Genomic DNA, 23,557 nt, shown 5'->3' with positions numbered 1-23,557 from the left:
ATGCAACAATATGCTGAGAGAGATCTCTAACAAAAGAAAAGAAACCTGAAATACGTTCATAATAATTTATTTACATTTATTACATAAAGACAAAAAGAAAAGTATTTGGTCATTATAAAAAACTGACAAGTGTGTGTGTGTGTGTGTGTGTGTGTGTCATCCCCAGGCTTGTGACTTGCAGTAGTGAAGAACCAGTTTCCCATCACTGCCAAAACACTGAAAGCATAAAAAGAGACTTTTAACTATTTCATTAGGAATACCTGTACAACAGCCTATTCATTAGGTTATCTAAACCAACAATCCAAAATATCATGCAGCTAATGTTCATATAAAACATCAGAATGTAGAAACAGTATGATCTCTGTAACTGGTAGCAGATGGGCTGGTTTGAATTGGTCAAAAACTGACGATCGCCTCTGAATTTTACACAAAAACATCATAGTTTACACAGAATGACGTGGAAAAACAAAAAAAAAACAAAACAAAACAAAAAAAACATTGTGCGAGCGACAGATCTGTGGAAGGAAATGCCTTGTTGATAAGAGTGAAAATTTCCCAGACAGGTTCTTGCTGCCAGGAGGATATAGTAACTCATAATTACTCTTTACAACCCTGGTGAGCAGAAAAGCATAACAGCACCCACAAAACATCAAACCTCAAGGTTCCACTCGTGTCTGCCAAGAACCAGGAATCAGGGAATCATGGACACAGACTCACTAGACAGTTGAAGATTAGACAAAAATGTCACCTCCAGTCTTCAGCTGTCTAGTCTGGGTCAGTTTGTTTCCATAATATCCTCACAAATTTTTATTGAAATACTAAAAACAGCCCATCTGGAACCAACAATCAAACCATGAGGAAAGTTACACTTTTCACTGTTGTGTTTTGTTCATTTTGCTAGCTTGGGGGTTTAAATTTAGCGGTAATGTATTATATGTTACCGGCCGGAGCAGCCCCTTTAAGAAGGTAGTGGATGGAGGTAAGACATGTGACCGAGGCATCTTCACATGCATCAAGAGTGAGTCATAGACAGATGTGGTGAAGAGAATCCGGTCATTTTCCAAAATAAAACATCATTCACAATCAGATAATAAATAAAACGGAAATAATGTAAGTTATGTATTCTCTCTGTGCGGCCCGGTAACAATTGACCCACAGACCGGTGCCGGTCCGCAGCCCTGGGGTTGGGGACCAGTGTTCGATATTACTATGATGCACTACAGCATATTGTATTACAGTATAGAATGACTACATTTCTTATTTATATATTTATATAATTCACATCAAATTAAACTTTGTTATATATTCTTGTATTCAATACAGGCTCAGTTTGTAAGTGGATTTTTTGCTGAAAGTTATTAACCAATGGCAATAAGGCTACATGCTAATTACAATAATGTATAAAAAAAACTGTATATAATAAAAGGTTTATATAATGTTTCCATGCTTTGTAAAGTTCCTGTGAGAAAATATTCATGTTTAAAACAAATTAATTCTTAGACCTTTTCCAAGAGCATTGTCTGTAGGAACTCATATTCATGGTATTATACAGTCAAAGTTTCGAAACACAGAAAAATGGAAATAGGAAAAACGTACAAATATTCTTCGGATTTCATCGGAATGATTCAATCACTGGTGCTACAACGTTGTTTGTGTGTGGTTTTTTTTTCTTTAAAGAACTGTAAGGACAACATGCTGAACCTAATCACACTAATTACACAATTACAGCTATTATATATTCGTTTGATCAAATATTTATTCGTTATGAAATCATGTCTCACATATTATAATTATATGTGTAATTATAAGGAAAGAGTAAAAAAATCTAAATTAAGGCACAGCATATTGTTATGGTTTCCTGCACCTCCACAGGCCTTGCATATCTACATAAATTGGGAAGTGGTAACTCAAGTGGTTATGACACGGGACCTGAGTTCAAATCCCAGCACAACCAAGCTGCCACTGCTGGGCCCTAAAACAAGATCCTCCACTCGTAACTGCTCAGGTGTATAAATGAGATATTATGTGTGTGTGTATATAAATGTATAAATATAAATGTACACTGTAGTTCCCCTCTCTCTCTCTCTCTCTCTCTCTCTCTCTCTCTCTCTCTCTCTCTTTCTAATAATTTGGTTCTGTGATACAAGTTCCAAAATTCACACACGCTAACTGTTTACTTACATTTTAACCCAAGAATCTTTTAACTAGAAACCCTTATTAGTTTATCTATCAACTAATGAAGGATATGTTTTCGCATTCTTAAACCTCGTCTGATCAATTTCACTCCTATAATGATGTGTGCTGTTAAGACAGCAGTAACAATATTCTGTATCACCATTCGTTTAATGATCTCAAATCTCCTAATACACACAACAATATCAGGAGTGTCTTTAAGAAATAGGAAATGGTGTGGCCTCTTACAAATCACACTGTGTCATGAGTTTATACTATTGCGTACGCCTGTCAGATGACAGAAATGTAAAACAATAAATAAAATAAAATTGTGCAACCCAAACCTTGCTCAATGAGTCACGGTACAAGTTTAAGGTTATTACTCAGAAACAAAACTCATTCTAAAAGAATGTCTTTGTTTCAACTAACCATTAGTTCCTAATCTAATAATCCAGAGCATATATGCATAAAAACAAGAATTAGCCATGGCCAGATTGTCCATAAGACTTACGTCAAACAGGACACCCACTTCCTGATCTGGTGATGGAGCGAAGGACTGATTGATATAAATAAACTGCACGAAAAAAAAAAAGGAAAAATGTGTAAGACAACACTGCAAAAAATTCGCACAATTTCATGATATGACATAATGTAAACTAAATCACTTTCATTTGTATTGTCAATATCTGCCATACATACTGCTTCATATATATATATATATATATATATATATATATATATATATATATATATTATATAATATATATATATATATATATATATATATATATATATATTCTAATATATTTCTATGTTTTACACTTTATATTATCTACTTCATTTTATTTGTTTCTATTAATTTTTTTTTATATCCTTAAACTCTATTCCTTTTGTACTTGAATGCTGGACAGTGGTATAAAGCATTTCACTGCATGTCATACTACGTATGTATATGTGATGTATAAAATTTGAAATTTGATGACTAATCACTTCCTGACACCATTTCACTGTATGAACTATGTGTGTGATGAAAAAAAGGGTACCAGTTGTTCGTTGGGCTCGAGTTTAAGAAAGCGTGAGATGAACTGAGCCAGAGACTGAATGGTCCTCTCTCTCTCTACTGCCCATTTCTTAGTCTTCATTATAGGAGTGTCTCCTACTGCCTTCAACAGCACATCGACTGGGAAAACCAAAAAGAAAAACAGGCACAAATAGGAAAGACATTATTAGTACACAATATTGAAAATAATAAATATAAATGTGTTCGTGATCATGATTCTCTGAACTGAACACATTTAACTGAGTGTTTGTGGAATTTCTCCAAGTTTTTCAATTTCTTACACTCTGTGCGAACATGTATGCATATTGTCTGGAAATGGCCTGGGATCCCATCCAAGTTGTAATTCTTGCACTGGATTCCCTACATCCCCTGACCAGGATAAATCAGACATTAAAGATGAGGGAATGAATGACTAAGCTGTTATTGTTGAATCTTTTAAATCTTTAATAAATAGCTTCCGTTCTACAACCAAAACCCCAAACCTTTAACCTACCGGTAAATGTGTTTGTAGGACAGTAAACCAGCATATTAAACCAGAATATTAAAGTTCACCAGGCTACTCCAAAATAGCAATGCTATTTAAAGTCATATTTGAACATTCTTAGAACTACAATTACAATCAACAGTTCATTTACATTATACATTTTAGGGATTTGAACTAGTGGCACTGATCCAGAGTCCAATGCCTTGACCATGAAGCTACCACCACCAATTAGTTTGTCACTGAGGTGCGACCTAAATATGGATGGGTTCCCTTCTGAGTCTGGGCCTCTTTAGGTTTCTTCTGTATACCATGTCAGAGAGTTTTTCCTTGCCACTGTTGCCCCTGTTTTTTTAAAGTCATATTCAAAATAAATGAATATTTAAATTTAAATTATATATTAAAATAATTCTCATTTAACACTTGAGCCACTCAAGAACTATGAGCATGGATTTGGGCTGTAATTACTATAAAGAGTCTGCTACAATGGTTAAGGACTACAATCACCATGAACAATTCTGCCTCCATCAGTGAACAATCAGACAGTAACAGTAGCTGGAAGACCACATCCAAGAGCGTTATCATCATGAAGCTTGTAGGAACTCTTAATCTTAAACAGCCACAAGTCAAAGATTTGAAACATTTGGATTCTCTCATTAGGGGTCGCCACAGCGGATCGTCTGTCTCCACACCCCCCTGTCCTCTACATCTGCCTCTTTCAAACCAACTACCTGCATGTCTTCCTTCACCACATCCATAAACCTCCTCCTTGGTCTTCCTCTTTTCCTCCTTCCTGGTAGCTCTATCCTCAGCATTCTCCTACCGATATACCCTATGTCCCTTCTCTGCACATGTCCAAACCATCTCAATCTCGCCTCCCTCACCTTGTCTCCAAAACGTCCTACATGCACTGTCCCTCTAATAAACTCATTTCTAATCCTGTCCATCCTCGTCACTCCCAACGAAACCTAAACAACTTATTTGAAACATGGAAATAATATTGAATATTCACCATTCGGCACCAAAATAGTACTGGTGTTTAAAGTATTAAAACTTCAGTTACTAATGAAAAATAATTATTATTCTTATTCCTGAAGCTATGAAATGTGATGACCAGACTCTGAACTGTCAGTGTACTATTTGTTTTTGTTTCGTTTTAAGTGCTGATATGCATTACATGATTGTATAATCTGTTATTACTTTTAATAATAATAATAATAATAATAATAATAATAATAATAATAATAATAATAATAATAAATACACTATAGACTTATCTTTATTACTTTTCACTACTGACATTTATCAGTTAAAACTCTTACAACACAATATCTTGTTAACATTTATTTATACATTTATTTATTATGACGTACTTTCTGTAGTCAATAGAAATGTATAATAAGCAGTTAATTTAAGTGAAACATCTAGCAGGCAACATTTGATCGAAAAAAAATGTCTTTTTCTTAAGGCTAATACAGAGATCACTGAGCGAGAGCTAGCACACTGATGTGTTTAAGACCAGCAGCTCCCTGATTGGGCGAAACGCAAAAAATCTCGCCATTTCATTCGCCCTACGGCCTGTCAATCAAACATCCCGGAAGTAGCTCGCGCAACGATAACACATCAGGCGAACAGGATAACTAGCTGGCTTTGACTGTACGCAGACCTTAGTGCAGATTAAAAACGTACTCTTTTTCCTTTCTCCCGTCTTTGCAGTGTCTCCGGAATCTGATGCGACATTCTGGGGAGAAGATTCTTCTTTCTGTGGTTCTGTGGGAGATTCTGCGTTGTCAGACATCGTCTAGCTTGAAAACATTATAACCAGAGTGGGGCGAAAATGAGAGGTTTCAAAATAAAAGTCCCAGAAAGCATTCTAACTAACTCTTCTTCTTAAAGCAATACCTAGATACAGATCCTGAGAGTGCATGTGAACCTCGAGATTTTAGCTGCAAAAGTACAACGGTTATTCATTATTATCAACAACAATGCTCCACTGTTTGACAGCATTCCTGGAATATTGCTTGTGGCCATCTCCTAATTTGTTCATTCATTAATCTTTAGTAACTACTTTGACCCTCGTCAAGGTCACTATAACGGTCACTGTGATCTATAGCAAACGCTTGAAGATCATGTTCTGCAAAAACTGCGCTATGAGTAGTAACTCATAACTGTGTGGTCATACTTGTGAAATAAGTTGCCATAGAGAAATCATTGCCAATGCTGATCTGATCTGATCTTGGGACCACCAGCTGTGAGGCAAAAATACACCCCAGATGAGATCCTAGTTTATTACACACACAGTCACACACTCGTTTGCACCTAATGAGTTATTCAGAGCAGTCAGTTTACCAAGAAGCATTGTAACAACTCATTACTTAAAAAAAAAAAAATATCCCCATTGAGGAGCTGTTGCTGTATTTTAAGTAGTTTCTAGAATTTTTTCCCCTTTATTTATTTTTCTATGCTCTCAATTATTGTTGGATATAAATATAGTGACATACATTTAACCAGCAGCATTAAAATGTAAACTATATGTTTTCATTTTCAGATCGTTGACCTTCTTCCAAAATCACAGATGTCTAGTACAGTAAAAAAATGAGCCAACATTAGGGCGCTAATGATGATGTAAATAAAGACATATTGCATCTTGTCTGGCATACAGATGATTCTTGTGCATGTTGTGAAATGATGGTAGCGTAAAAAACCTAGTTCTTGTTGAAAATCCCATTTAGTCCTGTCACTGTTACATAAACCCCCATTCTTCTGGGAAGGTTGTTCACTAGATTTTTGCGACGTGTGTCTGTGAGAATTATTATTCATTCATGACATTATTGAGGTCAGATATTGGATGTGGTGGTCTGGAGTGCAGTCAGTGTTTCACCTCATCCCCAAGGTGTTCAAAGGGGTTGAGATCCGGACTCCATTCAGAGCACTTTAATTCTTTCACTCTAACCATATAGTGTTGTATGTTAGTGGCCAAATTTGTCGGCACATTTTCAACACTGGCATGCTATGAATTTGTCTATGGATGCCTTACATTAAAAAAAAAAAAGCAAATGCTAGACCCACAACAGAAAGTGTAATAAGCCTGTGAAATCTTGAGAGCAGGAAAGATAGAATGAAAGCAATGGGGCAAATGGGAGTTGTACAACATGTTTTAAACCTCCAGCAATGCTGCTGTGCCTGATAGACCAGCACAAGGACCACACCATGTCGATTTCTCTCTCAGCAGCAGGTGGTTTACATATAACTTAGGTTTGTCTAACAAACCGGCATCTTAATATACAACAGTGTAAACAGCTCTGCCACAGTAGACAATTAGTTGTTAAAAAGAAAAAGACAACCATCCAGTTGTTCTCAGGAATTTCAGTTTCAGAGGTCCAAATATCACAAGAAAAGGGTAAAGTGTTGAGTAAAATGTAAACTTCTTGTATGATACAGATTTTAACACCTGGCAACATCATTCGCATCAACTGAACTTTAAAAGAACATGCAAAAGCCCTGAAAAATGACCTTCTCACTATACAGTATAGTATTATAAGGACACGACAGTGAAGAGCTAAAATAATATTAAAAGAAAATCGATGCTTGTCCTTTGCCTTACTTGTCTTGGAAGCGTTAAAGCGAGGAAGATCTGCTCAGCAAAGTCCACAGGCTGTTAAAGAATTTCAGGCATTTAACAACATTTTAAACTGAAGTGTTATTTTTAGAGCCGTGCTGCCGAACACCGTCCTCATAGATCCTCATATATATTTATATCTTCTTCATTTGCCTCTTTAATAACATGGTTTTAATACTATCGGAAATAAAAAAAACGGCTATACAGCGTTTCTAAATATTTAGGGAAAATGACATTTAAAATAATTGCATTAGTTCGAACTAGTAGAGAAATAAAGAATCCTGGATTTATGGAGATCAATAAATGTGTGGGAGTTGTTTTTATACTCATTGATGTACATTGTAGAGATTCGTTCTTGTGTTTGCATAACCTTTGAGTACTCCTGTCTCTTACATTTGCCTGTTTTGGGGTTTTCTGAGGTTAATCTATAGTTTTTTTAAAAGTCAGAGAGAGAGAGAGAGAGAGAGAGAGAGAGAGAGCACATAGGGAGTGAACTCATCAGAGTAAAGTATGGAATTCTTCCCCTCTGTTTTTATCCTCCCTTTCCTGTACAATTCTTAAACCGTGGGATGTCCAGGATATCTGCTTTTGCTCAGGCTTTGTGCATATGCAGTCAAAAGCACAGATCTTTCTCTATTACAACATTGTCCTGCAGCTTTCCACAAGAAAATAAACTTTTATATTTTTTTAGTGGCAAAAAACCCACCACAACTGTAATACATGCAGTTACCCATAATTGTATTATGGACTGTTCTCTCATTGTATTGTGTATAATTGAATACAAAACACCAGCATCCAGGCTTAGTGCCACGCTGACTGACTTCTCGGAAAGCGTACATATGTGTGTGCTGAATGTTTTGATGGATTCCAGTGTATAAACACGTTGATTAAATGTATTACTGCATTGTACTATTGATTTATAATTTATATTTCAATCGGCCTTTACGTCAAATTGTTGATTGATCTCATCAGTCTCCAAGAAACTGATCTGTGTCTACATTATGTGTGAGGACCAACTTCAAAAACATTACTGATGAGATGTTAGACAAGTTATTTATAATTATTATATAAATGCAGACAGATTGCAATAAATACACTCACAAGCCACTTTTTTTTTCCAGAACTATGTACACTATGTTGAAGATGATGTTGCAAAGCTGGATTAGTACCAACAGTGAACCATCACACCTACGTCATACAAGCTGAAAGTCTGACTCACATGTACATTACACTGCTGGGTAAATACAATCATAAAAAAAAAACCTAAGCCCTAAACTGCAAAGTAGTCTCTAATATTATGCTTTTAATGGTCTTAACAACAAAACATCAATCAGAAAATGATCAAAGAGTAAAAACAAATAAAGTAAATGATCATATAACGGTTTTCCATTGTAAAGAAGGTGAAAGCCTTGTATGGAAATGTATGGTCAGGTTTTTATAGAAAGTCAGCTGATGTGTTGTATAGAACCCAGACATAAAACCTTTGAATCATTATCCTCATTTTACCTTTGTGTCCAAGACGTCTATAAAAGTGATTTCTAGCTTCGGTGGTTTCTAGTTTTTTACCCTGAACGCTCAAAAATAAAGAGTGGATTGTGACACGGGAGAATCATGTGCATTTGTTTCAGTCTTGATCGTAACCTGACCAATGATTTTATTATGATTTTTATTTATTTCATTATTAAGACTATTAATAGCTCTGTCTCTTCTTTTCCCTCTTTCTGTGTTCATGTGCCTGCCTTTCTGGCTGTCCCTCTTTTTCCCTCTCTATCTGACACTCTCATTTCTCCCTTCTATCTGTCCGTGTCTCCTTTCCCCTCTTTTTTTCTGTCTCCACTTGCCAGTCTCTTTACTTTCTCTGTCTGTCTGTACCTGTGTGTCCATCCTTTCCTCTCTCTCTCTCTCTCTCTCTCTCTCTCTCTCTCTCTCTCCATCTGTCTGTACCTGTCTGTCCCTCCTTTCCTCTCTCTCTCTTTTCCCATCTGCCTGTCTTTCTAGCTGTCTGTCCTTTCCCTCAAACTGTCTGTCTGTCCCTCTTTTCCTCTCTCTCTGTCTTTTACTCATTTCCTATTACTCTATCTGTCTCTGTTTTCATTTCTACCTCCACTTTTCCATCCCTTTATCTGCCTCAACCCTTCATTCATCCCTCTCATGTCAGTCATTATCTGTCTTACTATTTTCTTGTCTGTGTCACCTTCTTTCTGTCTCTTTACATCCCTCTATTTGTCCTATTCTCTCCATTCTCTGTCTGCTCCTCCTTTCCTTTTCTCTCTCCATCTGTCTGTACCTGTCTGTCCTTCTTTTCCTCTTTCTCCATCTCTGTCTCTCACTTATTACCTCTTTCTTTCTGTTTGTCTCATCCTTCCTTTCTATGTCTCCATGTGCTTGTCTTTCTGTCTGTCTGTCCTTTCCCCTCAAACTGTCTGTCTGTCCCTTTTTTCCTCTCTCTCCATCTGTCTTTCACTCATTTCCTATTTCTCTGCCTGTCTGTCTGTCTGCCTGTCTCTTCTTTCCCCTCTGTCTCTCTGTTTCTATTTCTACCTCCCCTTTTTCATCCATTTATCTGCCTCAACCCATCATTTCATCCCTCTCATGTCAGTCATTACCTGTCTTACTATTTTCTTGTGTGTCACTTTCCTTCTGTCTCTCTCCATCCCTCTATGTGTCCCTTTTTCTCCATTCTTTGTTTCTGGCCCTTTTTGTTTAATTGCCCAGGACACAATTATGAACTCCATGAACCATCTACATGTTACGTTTTGAGAGAAAAAGTGAGAGAAATTTGAAATACAGAGTTTTAAGAGGGAAAACAGCTGTTCTGGGCGACATCCGCCTACTCCCGTACTAAATAGTGCGCTTCAACAAGTACGCCACATATTATCACTGCGGTCCCCCGTGGTCCCCGCCTCTTTGGGTGCACACTATGTAGTACGCTAGTATGCGGTCTGGGACGTTAGCGTCGCTTTTTCCATTCCGTTCCCTAATCAAGACGCGTCACTTCCGCGCCCATCCCATTCAGGAGGAGGAGGAGAAAAAGAAATATCCGAGTAGAGCGCCGCCAAGAAATTACCTTAAAAAAGAACGAGTCAATAGGATTTAATATTTATTATTAACAAAAAGTCTGGACGGAAGGGAATAAGAAGTCGGGGTGTGAATCGGATTAAGGAAGAACTTCTCTGTCTCTGTGTATATATATATTTATATATATATATCTTTAAAAAGTAAGTCTTTTTTTCCCTCTCTTGTTTACAGACTATCATATGTGCAACTCCAGAAAACTCCTGAGGGGCGCAGCAACTTTTCCTGTCGCGTTCCCCCCCTTTTTTTTATTTCCTTTTTACATTTGTATCAAGTTTACCGAAAAAAAAAACACAGTTTCTTCTAATTTTGTATCATTTTTGTGGACATAAGAAGTTGTAGAGAGCTTTGTGAGAGGAGGAGGAGGAGGAAGGAGGGGAAGCGTGCTCACATTCCTGACACATTTAATGAGTTACAGATCAGCTTTATTCTTTGTAAAAAAAAAATTAATGAAACCATAGTTTTGTATGACTATAAACAGCTTCTAAAAAAGGTCTTGTGAGCTTTAGCAGTCACCCAGAGAGCTTGTGTTTGTTTTATTGCTCGGGACGGGGTTGAGGGTGAGGTAAGCGGTGGAGCTCCAGCTGTTGCTCTCAAGCCGTCAGTCCAGGTAACAAAAATGGCGCTTTGACTCTACAAATAAACCAAAAAAAATCTAAAACTCGAGCAGAAAGTGGTTGGAGGAAATACAGGACGGTCGAGATGCTGCTGGAGAGGTTTATCTTCATCTCTGAAAGGTTTCCGACACCTAATTTAGCTTATTGTTACTTTTTAAATTATTATATGTTATATATGATTCATACAGCCTCTGGAAACCACTGTATTTCTTCTTATTAATATTTCTTCACAAAGTAAAAAAAAACAGCCATTTCATATTCAGAATGAATTCAAAATACAACACCAACACATTCAATTATAAAATGTGCAGTTGGCCATAATTGTATTGTGTAGTGTTGAATAGTAAATAGTGCCACACCGACAGATTAATAGTGTATACAATGCTAAGTATCGATGACTATCATGGAGTGTGTGCTGAGTGTTTGAATGAATCAAGAATCGACATGTGATGAGGCTTTTAAGTAGTAGATTGAGTAGATGACGAGTAGATGAGTAGAGTAGATGATTAGCTTTCAAGTAGTAGATTAATATGTGTAAGGGGAAAACTGATCGATCTCATCAGTCTCTTAAAAAAATAAAAGATCGGCGTATGTAACTGTTCCTCAGCCAAGTTTCTTATGGACGCACGTTTCGTGCGAGAAGTCAAACCGGTGTCAAAAACCGCCACTGATGAGATGTTAGACAAGTCATCTCTAAATCGTTGTGGAAATACACATAGATACTAATCAATACGCTCGGGAGCTTTTCTTTCCTGCAAAACTACGTGCACTATGTAGAAATTCCTAAAAGAAGCAGTTTATAAGGAGCGAGTCAAACTTCATTTCCAGCTAATTCCAGCAAACAGGCTCTGAAAGTGTGTCCTGGATGTCTTTTTTTAAAAGGTTGTTTTCGTTTTCATTTGCATTCTGATTTTCCTAACAAGCAGAGTCCTTTCCCCCCCATCCCGCCCTTCTCATGTGAGTGTGACAGGTACCTGCCTTTCACCAGAAACCCTTAAACACACTGGGAGATATAGTGAGAATCGATTCAAGGGTGATGCCAGACTTTTCACATAGATGCCCTTCTTTAATCTTCTACAAACTGCTTCTAACTTAAGACTTATTTCTTAATGCTATATTGAGGAACATCTGTGTTTTCTGGCCTTTTACTGGTATAACACATTACCACTTCTAGTACCTTCGAGAAAGAAAAAAAAGTACATTTAGTTTGTGTAAAATGTTTTTTATTATAATGCGAAAGTTTTATTATTCGGATTGTTATAATCAAGCAAGAAATGTGTCGCCACTTTCTCAGCTACAAACCTAACAGATTTGTAATGGTCCCTATACCTGCATTTCATTAGAACAGCTCCATCAACACTAGTGTTTCAAAATATCTGTTTCAGTTTGTGTGTGTGTGTGTGTGTGTGTGTGTGTGTGTGTGTGTGTATGCTTGGCTTGGCTTGACTTGCGCAAGCCCCAGGGGCAGAATCCAAAACTATGTTTTTGCATTTCCCGTGTCTCACAAGTCTGAGCATGGCTGCGGCATCACTTCTCAGTCGGCTCTTTCTCACCGTTGCTGCGTGTTAAACGTGTCTGCATTGCATCATCGTGGCGAGATTTAAATGTCTTATCCATTTTGCCAGTCTGAAGCTGGGAGATGAAAACCGTTGATGCAAAAAAAAAAAGAACAACAACAAAAAAATGTTAACGATGTGAATCTCATGCTTAAACAGGTAACTGAAGGAAGAGGTTGTAGAGAGTTCACACATATACAAGAAATCATAACTGACTTCTTTATTCAGCCATTTGCCAAAATCATGGGTTATCATGAGAAGACAGAGGAATGATCATAAATTTGAGGATTTAAGAAAAAATGGAAACTGGTTACCATTATTTGGCTTTTCGATGTAAGCATGTATAAGACGCCTCATGGATGACGGTAACATGAAAGTGACATTGTGGGTTTTTTTTATTGGAGAAGATCATGTTACGTCTTGCTTTGCTGAGGTGCTGCATAATTATAGATGAGGTACTTTTAATGTAAACTGGATGTGATATTCACTCATGAATTTTTAATTTCACAGTTCCAATGCCGCTGCACAAGTCGGGCCGGGCTCACCGCCTGGATCCCACCATGATCTCTGCCCCGCTTGGCGACTTTCGCCACACTATGCATATCGGCCGTGGCGGAGACGCCTTTGGAGACACCTCCTTCTTGTCCAGTCACGGCCCCTCCAGCCCGGAGTCTTTTCAGTCCATCACCTCTCCCGTGGAGGCCACAGTTGAATCACCAGAAATAAGGCTACATCATGACGCTAAAAGCAAACCCCTTGATGAACCGTTCACAGAACTCCAGCACTCAGAATCAGTCTCATCCTTCGATCTGGATCTAGATTTGGGGCCATCCATTTTGGGAGATGTGCTGGGAGTGATGGATGGGCTGGGTTTGGGTGACAAGTGGACAATGGGCAATGATGGTGAAGAAGAAGTGTTTCTCTCCGGTAAGAGCAGTGCAGACGGTGGGATTTCACCCAACGGCGCAAGCAATTACATGTATGAGAAGAGAATAGACGATCTGAGCAGAGGGGAGGAGCATTTCAACGACTTCAACGGTATCAAGTCCAAAGGGCTCCGGCCGAAGGTCCGATTTAGCGACAAAAAGGAGGAGATCGTTGGACGGCAGTACTTAGGTGGAGAATTAGAGCTGGAACGTGAAAAGGAAACAAGTACAGGTCCAGTTGAAGAGATGAGAGTTGAAGGAACGGCTAATAAAGGAGCCTTGAAACCAGAGCTTACGAATCATCGGCCAGACATCAGTCCCAGCCCTTCTTCTTCAATGAGCTCCGAATACGAAGGGATCTCCCCATTGGACAGGAGGAGAGAGGAGAACCATTTGTCGGAGTCAGATTCAGATGAAGAGGGCGTTGCAGTTGAGCAGGGCTATACGTTCGAGGATGAGTCAGACGATGAGATCGGCCTTTAGAAGTATAATGATGGGTATGTAAAGACCAAGCAGAGAAAAGTATGCACAAAATGCTTTTCTGAATAACACAAAAGGGAGAAAGTACCAAAGTGAGAACAACTCTATGAAACAGGAAGAACTGGACTTGTTAGTTATCAGAAAAGGTTACACAAAAAAATGTATGTATACAAATACTTTTCAAAACTCTAAGCTGAACACTAGTTTATCTTTTTTTTTTTTTAATCAGAATAGAACTGTAGTATTATAAAGAAATTATGTTTCTATTAGTACTATTAGTTCCACTCAAGCCTTAAACAACGGCATACATTTAATATTTAATATTACAAAACAGTGCAGATAAACACTTATTAGTAGGTCTGGTGTTGCTGTCATACATTTTAAAAATAGGGTCTCTTTTAAAGCTTATTACTGGGAATGTTAAATGGTAGACATGCTGGTAATAAATCATCTCAATACAGGAGTCCCAGGTTGAGCCAAATACCAGTATTCCACAAAAGCTGTTTGAAAATGTTATGTCCTTTAGTGTATTGGTCTCTTTTTTTTTTAAAAAAGAAACGCCTTATTATTATTATTATTTTTTTTAAATACTATAGGCCAAAAGTAAAGTGATACGCTTTCATTTATTAAATCTATTCTAATTCATATTTTTTCTTGTTGTCGGGTTACGAAAATACACAAGCGAATTGCGCTCTCTACATATAACATCAGCAGCAATCTGGTGTTCCTGAGGTAAAATCATGTTGATCGATTTCATAGCGGCATCGAAACAAAAATAAAAAGCCAGAGCCAGGCATAACTGAACTATGTGCATGCGTTGGGGGAGAACTTTTGGGTGTTCCTGTGGGAGTAACAAACACAATGGGTGGAAAAAACAGTGGGTGGATGATATGCTTGTAGATCGCAGGTGCTCAGTTTAGTACCGCGGACACAGTTTGATATAGGACTTCATTGCTGTTTGCTCTTCTACACTTCTTTGGAGGGGTTTGGTGTAATTTGACACAGCCTGCTATCTGCTGTGCAAGTTTAAGGTACATGGAGAGAAAATAAAGTATCCTGACAGAGAACATACTGAAACTGCAACAGAAAAGCTACTTAAAAAAATGACTCAACTTTTCAACAATGACTTCATAGGTCTCAGTATACGTTTTATACACAGAGAGAACACTCTTCGGCATCATATCGTCATCACTTCCACTTCTTTATTGTCTTATGTGGCTTTTTTGAGATCCAAACTCTTCTCTGCTAATACAAACGGAAAGGATGTGAAGATTAGCGATAGCAATATCGAGTTCATATCGCGTATTGGCGTGCGTTTTGTTACGATCGGACGATGCCTAGTGTACAGCAGAACCACAAAACATTGTGCTTATACACCTTTAAATGACTACAAACCCAATTTAAACCGACTTCTTATTTTAATAGCCAGTCGTCAGAGTTTACATGTCTCCTAGAGACCACTTTCTTATGGAAAAAGCCTTGTTTTCCCTCTGAAATCAACTTTTTTGAGCCGAATCAGGAAAGCTGAAGAACTGCCTACTGGTTTTAAACTGGATTTATTGGGAGGTAATAATGGACAAGTTGCATTACCACTTAGTTACACGATAATTGTTTTAAGTAGCAAACTGCATGAAATTGTATTTTCTTTTCAGAAACAATGTCAGACATCTTTTATAATATAACCATCTACTCACTTGTAAATAACGTGATATAATGATGATTAAACACCTGACAATTTGTTCCTGAGGTGTTTTTCTTTGGAATCTTTACACGCGAATGTTAACGATACGTGATCCCGTCGCTCTGCTTTTATGTAACGTTCGCTATTACATAGTTGTGCAAAAAGAGCTTGGAAAGCAGATCTCCAGATAACAAAAAACACTTCAGTCATTATAAAACCACTTTCTTATACGAACGTTCAGCCTTTGGACAGCATTTAGATGCCACACTGTGATCCTTTCGGAGACCTTCCTGTTGAAACTGGTGTAACAGGCGTTAGGAAAACGGGATCGTGCTACAGCTTAGCTTGAAAAGTCGTGTTTTGAGAGTAAAGCTGCGTGACTAGCCAGGAATACGGTGCGAATCCTCAGACATGTAGGTAGAATTGTTAGTTACGTTGCTAGGTAATGGAAACATTCCAGTTTGTAAATAACTGGGTGGTTGCCATTTCATACAAACGTGCCACAAAAAAAAAAAAAAAAACAATCATGTCATAAGTGCATTCGGAGCAATGTAGCCGGAATTCCAGAGGTAGGAATAAAACTGAATCTGGTGCAAATCGTTCAAACTGGAATGCTGTCTCAAAGGTCGAAACCAGAATGTACAAAATGTTGTTTTTTCTTTCTGTTTTTTTTTATTTTTTTAAAGAGAACCCGTTTAATTATGAATAGCCAAACAGAAACCAACTTAAATTTATAGCAAACGACAATCAGTTGTGTAAGTTAGTTAAGTAACATCTCTGTGATCACGATGAATTCGAGCTGCAAACAAAACATGTACTGCTGTTATAATTACACTATATGTCAGACCAGTTCTGCCTGTAAGCTCTTGACGTACCTGCATGTATGTGTACACGATGAAACACTGCACTTCATATATCTGATGTATTGGTATTGACATTATCTTTCTAATATTGAGATCTGCATTAATAAATATATTTACGTCCTCGACCCGTCTATCTTTTCTTATTCCTGTTATTCATCGTGCTAATGCAAAACATCCCATTCTACATCTCATCCCCATTTGCTGTTCTAATAACCTCCACTCTTTAGGGAAGATGTTCCACTAGATTGTGGAGATTGTATTGTTTTAGTAAAGTCAGGTACTGGTGTAGGTGAGCTGAGGAGGCCTGGGTCAATCAGCGTTCCACAGGTTTCCATTAGGGTTGAGGTCAGAGCTCTATATAGCAGGCCACTCAAGATCTTCCATTCCAACCCATGTACACCATTTCTTCATGGAGCTGCATTTGTGCACAGGTGAACCATCATGCTGGAGCAGGTTTGGGTCTCCTAGTTCAAGTGAAGGAAAACTCTAATGCTGCTGCTTCGAAAGTCATATGTGCAGTTATGTGCCGTTGTTACGAACAGCTGACGAACAAAAGGAACAAACCAACACACGATGTTGGGCCAGTGTGACCTGCCAAAACAGCTTTTGGAACATTGCGCCTTGGCATGAATACTAGACTCTGCAAATTTATCGAAGGCATACACACCATTCCTTCAAAGCATATTCCCTCAGATGGTGTTTCGATGATTGCGATTGATCCGTCTTAACATTCCAGTCCAAAATCATAAACATTCCAACTGAGATCTGGTGACCATTTCCTTCTACCTCAAACCATTCGGTGAGACTTATGGGAGTATACTGGTTCATCCTGGAAGAGTCTCGTCTAAAATAAACATTAAAACTTTCCCTCTTTTGTGAAATTAAAAAGTCCAAAAGACCATACCAGCAACTCAACACACCCATAAATCATGAAGACAGCGACGCACACAAGAGACTACAAGCGTGTCTTCGTGTACTTAAAACTTTGGCTTACTATCAATTTTATGTTGGTGAATGACAAAACCCAAATGATCTTATTTGGTCCAAATGAATTCTCGAATAGGAATTTGGCCAACCATGGAACCCTTTTATCATTCCTAACCGCCAACGTTAAAAACTCAGGATTTTATATTGATCAAAGTCTTAAGCTAGACAAACAAATCAATAGCATAGTTAGCACCAGCGTCTATCACCTACGCCGGTCGCTCATTTACGCCTTCGTTTCCACACGACTCAAACACTGCAACTCGCTGTATGTCGGGCTGAAGCTCTCCTCGGTTTCTCGTCTTCAAATGGTTCAAAATGTGGCTGCACGTCATCTCGTTGGTGGCTGCAAACCTGGTCACATCACTCCGATCTTGCGTTCGTCGCATTGGTTGCAAGTCCGTTACTGTAATTTTAAGTTTTTGTCTATAAACATTGCTGCAACCAAACCCCCAAATACTTTGCTGACCTATTTATTCATCATAACCCATCTAGATCACTTTAGATCACCCATCTAGTGTTTTATAATTCCTATGTACAGCACTTTGGCCATCCACGATATTTTAAATGTGCTTTATAGATAAAAATTAGATTTGAAAATAATGTGGACACCTGATTATCATATTTATATTGAAAAGCTCATTTTAAACTTAGTGTAACTAACATCCTTGTCAAAGAACGTCTTCCTGGAGCTCGCCGTGTTCATGCTGAAACGATGTTTAGGCAATAATGCTACAACTGTAGATATGAGGTAGGCATCAAAGATTCGAGACTAACGACGCCGACTGTGTTATTCCGACCACGTGCGTTACCGTGTCTGCGATTTCAACATGGACAGCAAGTTAGAACAAAGAACAAACGTGAAATTCGGCGTAAAACCAGGCAAATCTGCCTCGGAGACATTTTCACGTGGCGCGCTTTAAGAGCGGAAGAACATCACTGAAAGATGACGAGATCAACAAGCCCTGCAACCCGCGAAATTGTGGAAACTATTCGGCAACTCGTGCATGACGATCATCAGAGAACGGTCCATGTGATCTCACAGATTTGGCTCCTTGCAGGCTTGGCGCTCTCACTGAAGATGGAGATCCAGCCCTCAGTTAGCTGTTCCGACACCGTTGCGGAGACTTCAAGACATATTCAAGAAGTGGCAGGAACGCTGTGTTGCTGTGCAGGGGGACTATTTTGAAGGTTGATAATCTCAAAACTTTTTGATATCACCTCGTATACTGTAATGCTGCAGTATACAATCTATACAATGTCTGCTTTCAAATTTGTGGCAGCTGTTTTGTCTGGTGTCCACATAATTCTGGTTTTATAGTGTATTTCTGGTGTCCAGTGTAGTCTTTCATGCAACCTATTTAAAGCCAACTAGCTTCATTCGGTTACTGGAATAATACACTTCTCTGCTTTGGGCTAAAGAGCCACTCTGACTACCCAATTATTACCACTCAATAAAATTCAAGCAGACTTTATAGCAGTCAAGGGTTTTTTTATTGATGATGTGACCTTGTGAGAATACAGTATTATGACAGAAAACACATTTCAATTCAGTTTTTAGTCATTTTAGAGTCATTGATGAAAAATGAACATGTAAAGGAACCATGAGTCTGAGCATAATTATGCTTTTCTTCAACAGCATCAGTTACAACCAAATATTTATACAATATTCTACAAATTTGGTCATCTCTCACTCCCCCCAATAACGCCCCCACCGACACCTGAGGAGGGTTAAGGTCACATGGTGTCAAAGTTTTTTCAAACTGCTAATGTTACTTTAGAGGGTAAACACGCTTGGAGTGAAGGCGCTAAGGATCCTCTTTCGCATGCATGAGCACACGTTATATTTGTTACTGCCACTCTGACTGGAGGGAGAGAGTAATGAAAGGAAAGTGAAAGAACTCCTTGCCATGGAAAACTATGGCAGCATCTGCATTCCAACATGAACCAATTAAGCCCCCAGAAACATTAGTACAAAAATATGACTTGTGACAAACAGAATTCTGTCCTGGAATAATACTTGGGTGAAGAGATTTTACAACCTGCTGCTGAGCAGTGCGGCGGGGACGAACTTCAAATCTAGGACACGCAGCTGTGTTTGCACAGGCTGCTCGTCACTGAGAATACTAGCTGAGCTCCCCTGTTTATGTGTAACGAAATAAATTTGTCCGTTTTATCAAAAAGCAACGTTCATTTCCATGATATATTGAACATATTACTACCTTTATTGTAAGGCACAAAAGCACACATGCGACTTCTTGGCCTTTTTACACTGAAATAGTCCTGAACACGTTGAATCCTGACAGCGCCGTGGAGATGAGGGTTCCCTGGATCTGTGGGTGCCAGTGAAGCTCCTTGACCTCCTTCTGGCCTTGGTGCAAGAACAGCAGCTGTGGCGGGAGCTTCTTTAAGCTCTCGGCCTGCTCTCCTATGTCAGACGACTCGACCGAGAGATCCCATTGGCTGATGACGTCGTCCGCTCCGGAAGCGGCAAACACGCTGGAATCATTGGGGTTCCATTCCACTGAAGTGATAGGAGCACTGTGCTGCTTGAAGCTGGCCACTGGATGGCCCGACTGAGCGAGAAGACAAAAGAGGAAAAGAGACAGTATGAAAACTGACCAGATAAGCGATAACCTGAGATCACGTTGCCGAGACAACGCTCAGAGCACAATAGTTTAATCAATAAGCACGTTTAGAGTCTGCTCCCTCGCGGAAATGTGCGTGCAGGGACGAACTTCTCAGTCAGTCAGAAACATTGTACAACAATAATTAACCTGTAATGTTTTGAATACTATGGTGGGGGGTGGGGCGGGTTCTCATTTGTCGGACGCTTGCAATTCTCATTTATACGACTGAGCGTTTGAGGCAATTGCTTAAGAGCCCAGCAGTGGCAGCGTGACGATGCTTGGGATTTGAACTCACGACCTACTGATCAGAAGTCCGTCATCTTAACCACTAAACTAACTCCGTATCACATTGTGAAAGGGTAAAACACTGCACAGAAAACGAATCAAACCACAACACGGGAAAAGCACATTTGCATTAGAGCTGCACAAATTTGAGTATGTGCATACGGAGCGAGTGTTTGCATGTATATTTTTGGATGAAGGCATATGGAAACCCTGAAGTGCAGAAGGGATGCCGTGCACGTATAACACCTAGTCGGACAGGTCAGTGCCAGCGCTGTGGCAGTTATTTGACTTCGCACAATGCTGCCATGAATTACTGACACCAATAGGAGAGGGATTACTCACTATAAAACCTTTCTGCATCTTTCACAGACTTTCCTGGAAGATACTTTGCTTCAGTATTAAATGATATTTTAGATCCTGCCAATCAGCTGCAGCCAGATTTGAATCTACCATTAATAGATCTCTTTCCATTTAATAGACTGCATGATGGCATGTAACCTAACAGGATACCAGAGTCTGGAAGGACAACAGCGCCCCCATTGTGACAGATCCTACACCTTATTTTTACATTTGGTACAATTGCAGGTTAAAACCTATTACCTTTTGAAAAACCGCATACACTGATATTTGTGGTAGGAGGACAATAGAGGATTTCTTCAATATAAATATATGGTAAAAATGTGTAGTCTAGTTGTGCTTTTGGGAACATCTTGTCTTCAGGATACAAACGTATTGCCTATTGAACGTCCTTGCTCATGATGCACCTGCTTTCCTTAAGAGTGATCACTTTGTTTTTGCTTGGGAACATCTTAGTTATTGTCCAAACAAAGACACAAATGTGCTAAATGGTAAAATCTTAAATAGACTGGTTGGATTTTAGGACCCAATCAAGCTGAAAAACAAATCATTTTGCAAAGCCTTTTTTTGACCCGACAACAGGTTTATTTTTTTCCTAAGAAACCATTAGTTGCTTATTCAACAATATATAGTAAACGCTTGGTTTGCATGCAAGAATGTGCTAATCATACAGAAACTGCTCACCTGGAACTGCCTCAAGTCCCACACCTTCAGAAACCCATCATCCCCTCCAGATAACAGAAATGGTTCGGTCCGATTCCAGCTGATGACATTGACGTCGGACAAGTGAGCCTCGTTGGCGGAGAGCATCGATTTTGGGGGCGCTCTGGTATCCCAAACGCGAATGGACTGATCCACTGAGCAGGAGGCGAAAACCTAAGAGTTCGAATAAAACAACATGCTCATGATACCGAGTCTAACTGGGCATACGTGTTATTATATTCACTCACAACTGACAAATGTTGCCGTCTTATTTTGACTTACTGTTGCTTCAGTAGGTGACCACTGGAGGTCCTCAACAGACTTTGTATGAGAGCTAAAAGGCCGTTGGTCAATCTTCCAGGAAGTTCCACCCTCTTGTGGCTCCCACACGTGAATGTTCTTGTTGCAGTCTCCACTCACAAGCCGGCCTTGGAGGCAAAGTGTGACGACACGTTAATAAAGTATAGAGTGTGCTTTTTTTTTTTTTTTTCTTCTGGGAAACTACTCTACCAATAAAACTCCACTGTACTCACTGACCTGGTACTTTAGAAGACCAGTCGATAGCAAAGCCTTCTGTCATGTGACCTGAGAAACTAAACAGAGGTGTGGCCTCCTTGTGCTGTTTAATGAAAGCTGCCATTGCAGTGGAGCTGTGAACTGCTTCCAGCTGTGGCCGAAGGTCAAAAATTTCCACTTGACCTTTCTCGCACCAAACAGCAGCCAATGACTGCTCACCATTCTGGGTCACCTGAGTCACCAAAACAAGGGCAAAATGTACAAATAAAAATAAATACATTTGAGAATAGAACACGCTCTTCTGCTGACACATATGTTTCTATAACAAGTTTATAATAGTGCTAATAAATAGATAAGGAAAAAAAAAAATCACTTACTCGGACTCTGTTTATTGCTCCATAATGGGGCATCATGGCCAACTCCATTTGTGGCTTCTTCTCCTCCTCCTCATCATCATCACTCTCATCACTGCTCTCCTCCTCTTCCTCATTCTCTTTTTCAGTGCCATACAGGTTGTGCATTCGCATGACAATGAGTCTGGGGCAGAAACAGGAAAAATGTGACTATTTTTTCCCTCTTGATTACCAGTTATCAATATTTGCATACAGATTTTTTTTTATCATATGCATAAAATAATGCTGCAACACCATGATTGGGAGTGTAGGAAAAAAAGTGGTATAACATGGATGGATCATTTGTTGGTCTGTGAACTGATCTGACCTGTTACTAAGAGCTGTGTCTGCTTGGGTACCAGCACACATCAGCATTGACAGGGGAAACTTCTCTCTCAACTCTCCCTCAGCATCAGGTAATACATCAAAACTCAGACAAGGAGCACCTGGAGAAAGATCAATCAATGAATTAAAGAGATATTTCTTGTCCCTCTCGGCATATGAGGGGCGTTTACTGTAGAACAAGAGACACACAACACATACAACTACTACAGCAATGCAGTGTAAAGACTTAACTGCTTATTACACGCTTATAACATCTGCAATGCATCCGTTTTGCACATCAACATATCCAAACACCACAGACTCTATGGAGAATCGATTGGATCACCTGTCTGGCACTCGTGATACATGCGGTAAGCCGAGCGATCCATCTCAAGCTCTTCCCCCTGCTGAAGAGACTGAACTCCAGGAACATACACTTCATTCTGCCCGCCTTCTTCTCCCTTGCCTTCTTCATCCATCTCATCTTCATCGCTGTCACTGGCGTCCATCTCTTCAACTTCGTCTTCATCTTCGTGAACAAGCGTGTTTTCATCGGGCGCAGCCATTTTGAGAGCAACTCCAGAAGAAGTCCACGGCTTACTTCCGGTGACGTCACTAAAGCGCCTTGCTTGGGGGTTTACATATCACATTTTAATTTATATATTCATTCCCGGTTATGTGTACTATGTAAAGTTTATAGCTTAGCATTTTTACTTTCTGTGTATATATTTATAATAGCCTGGCAATGAAAAGAAATCAAAATAAACGTTTAACGTTCACATTTGTACATTTGAACCCACAAATGAATCCGAATTAAATGTAATAACATTATACATT

At 39.0% G+C, this 23,557-nt stretch overlaps 3 protein-coding genes across 3 annotated transcripts; 1 reads left to right on the top strand and 2 right to left on the bottom strand.

Annotated features, from left to right (window-relative positions):
- Window positions 1–51: 51 nt before the first annotated feature.
- Window positions 52–5,563, bottom strand: atg12 (ATG12 autophagy related 12 homolog (S. cerevisiae)). The gene is made up of 4 exons (XM_046846527.1): window positions 5,403–5,563; window positions 3,216–3,352; window positions 2,684–2,746; window positions 52–216 (listed from the first exon to the last, which is right to left on the bottom strand). Exons 1-4 carry the CDS (start codon window positions 5,509–5,511, stop codon window positions 157–159), a joined length of 369 nt encoding a protein of 122 aa, XP_046702483.1. The 5' UTR covers window positions 5,512–5,563; the 3' UTR covers window positions 52–156.
- A 4,789-nt stretch (window positions 5,564–10,352) lies between these two features.
- Window positions 10,353–16,655, top strand: cdc42ep5 (CDC42 effector protein (Rho GTPase binding) 5). Its single transcript, XM_046846525.1, has 2 exons — window positions 10,353–10,550; window positions 13,091–16,655. The coding sequence occupies exon 2, from the start codon at window positions 13,096–13,098 to the stop codon at window positions 13,987–13,989; it is 894 nt and encodes a 297-aa protein (XP_046702481.1). The 5' UTR covers window positions 10,353–10,550; window positions 13,091–13,095; the 3' UTR covers window positions 13,990–16,655.
- A 2,334-nt stretch (window positions 16,656–18,989) lies between these two features.
- Window positions 18,990–23,338, bottom strand: grwd1 (glutamate-rich WD repeat containing 1). Its single transcript, XM_046846520.1, has 7 exons — window positions 23,067–23,338; window positions 22,725–22,842; window positions 22,382–22,541; window positions 22,026–22,236; window positions 21,771–21,916; window positions 21,471–21,662; window positions 18,990–20,090 (listed from the first exon to the last, which is right to left on the bottom strand). The coding sequence occupies exons 1-7, from the start codon at window positions 23,284–23,286 to the stop codon at window positions 19,782–19,784; spliced, it is 1,356 nt and encodes a 451-aa protein (XP_046702476.1). The 5' UTR covers window positions 23,287–23,338; the 3' UTR covers window positions 18,990–19,781.
- Between the last annotated feature and the right edge of the window lie 219 nt (window positions 23,339–23,557).

Source organism: Silurus meridionalis, chromosome 4 (assembly GCF_014805685.1).
Source record: "Silurus meridionalis isolate SWU-2019-XX chromosome 4, ASM1480568v1, whole genome shotgun sequence".
Taxonomy (NCBI): Eukaryota; Metazoa; Chordata; class Actinopteri; order Siluriformes; family Siluridae; genus Silurus; species Silurus meridionalis.
Note: the sequence above shows the minus strand (reverse complement) of the source record. Positions and strands in the feature narration are given on the sequence as shown.

What these genes read in the sequence shown, in the direction of transcription:
- atg12 (XM_046846527.1), bottom strand. Translation starts at nt 5,511, where the DNA reads ATGTCTGACAACGCAGAATCTCCCACAGAACCACAGAAAGAAGAATCT. An exon ending in TCGAGCCCAACGAACAACTG is followed by an intron (nt 2,747 to 3,215) that starts GTACCCTTTTTT and finishes TTTTTCGTGCAG; the next exon opens with TTTATTTATATCAATCAGTC. An exon ending in AAGTGGGTGTCCTGTTTGAC is followed by an intron (nt 217 to 2,683) that starts GTAAGTCTTATG and finishes TTATGCTTTCAG; the next exon opens with TGTTTTGGCAGTGATGGGAA.
- cdc42ep5 (XM_046846525.1), top strand. Translation starts at nt 13,096, where the DNA reads ATGCCGCTGCACAAGTCGGGCCGGGCTCACCGCCTGGATCCCACCATG.
- grwd1 (XM_046846520.1), bottom strand. Translation starts at nt 23,286, where the DNA reads ATGGCTGCGCCCGATGAAAACACGCTTGTTCACGAAGATGAAGACGAA. An exon ending in GACACAGCTCTTAGTAACAG is followed by an intron (nt 22,542 to 22,724) that starts GTCAGATCAGTT and finishes TTTCTGCCCCAG; the next exon opens with ACTCATTGTCATGCGAATGC. An exon ending in CTGGTCTTCTAAAGTACCAG is followed by an intron (nt 21,917 to 22,025) that starts GTCAGTGAGTAC and finishes TTTGCCTCCAAG; the next exon opens with GCCGGCTTGTGAGTGGAGAC.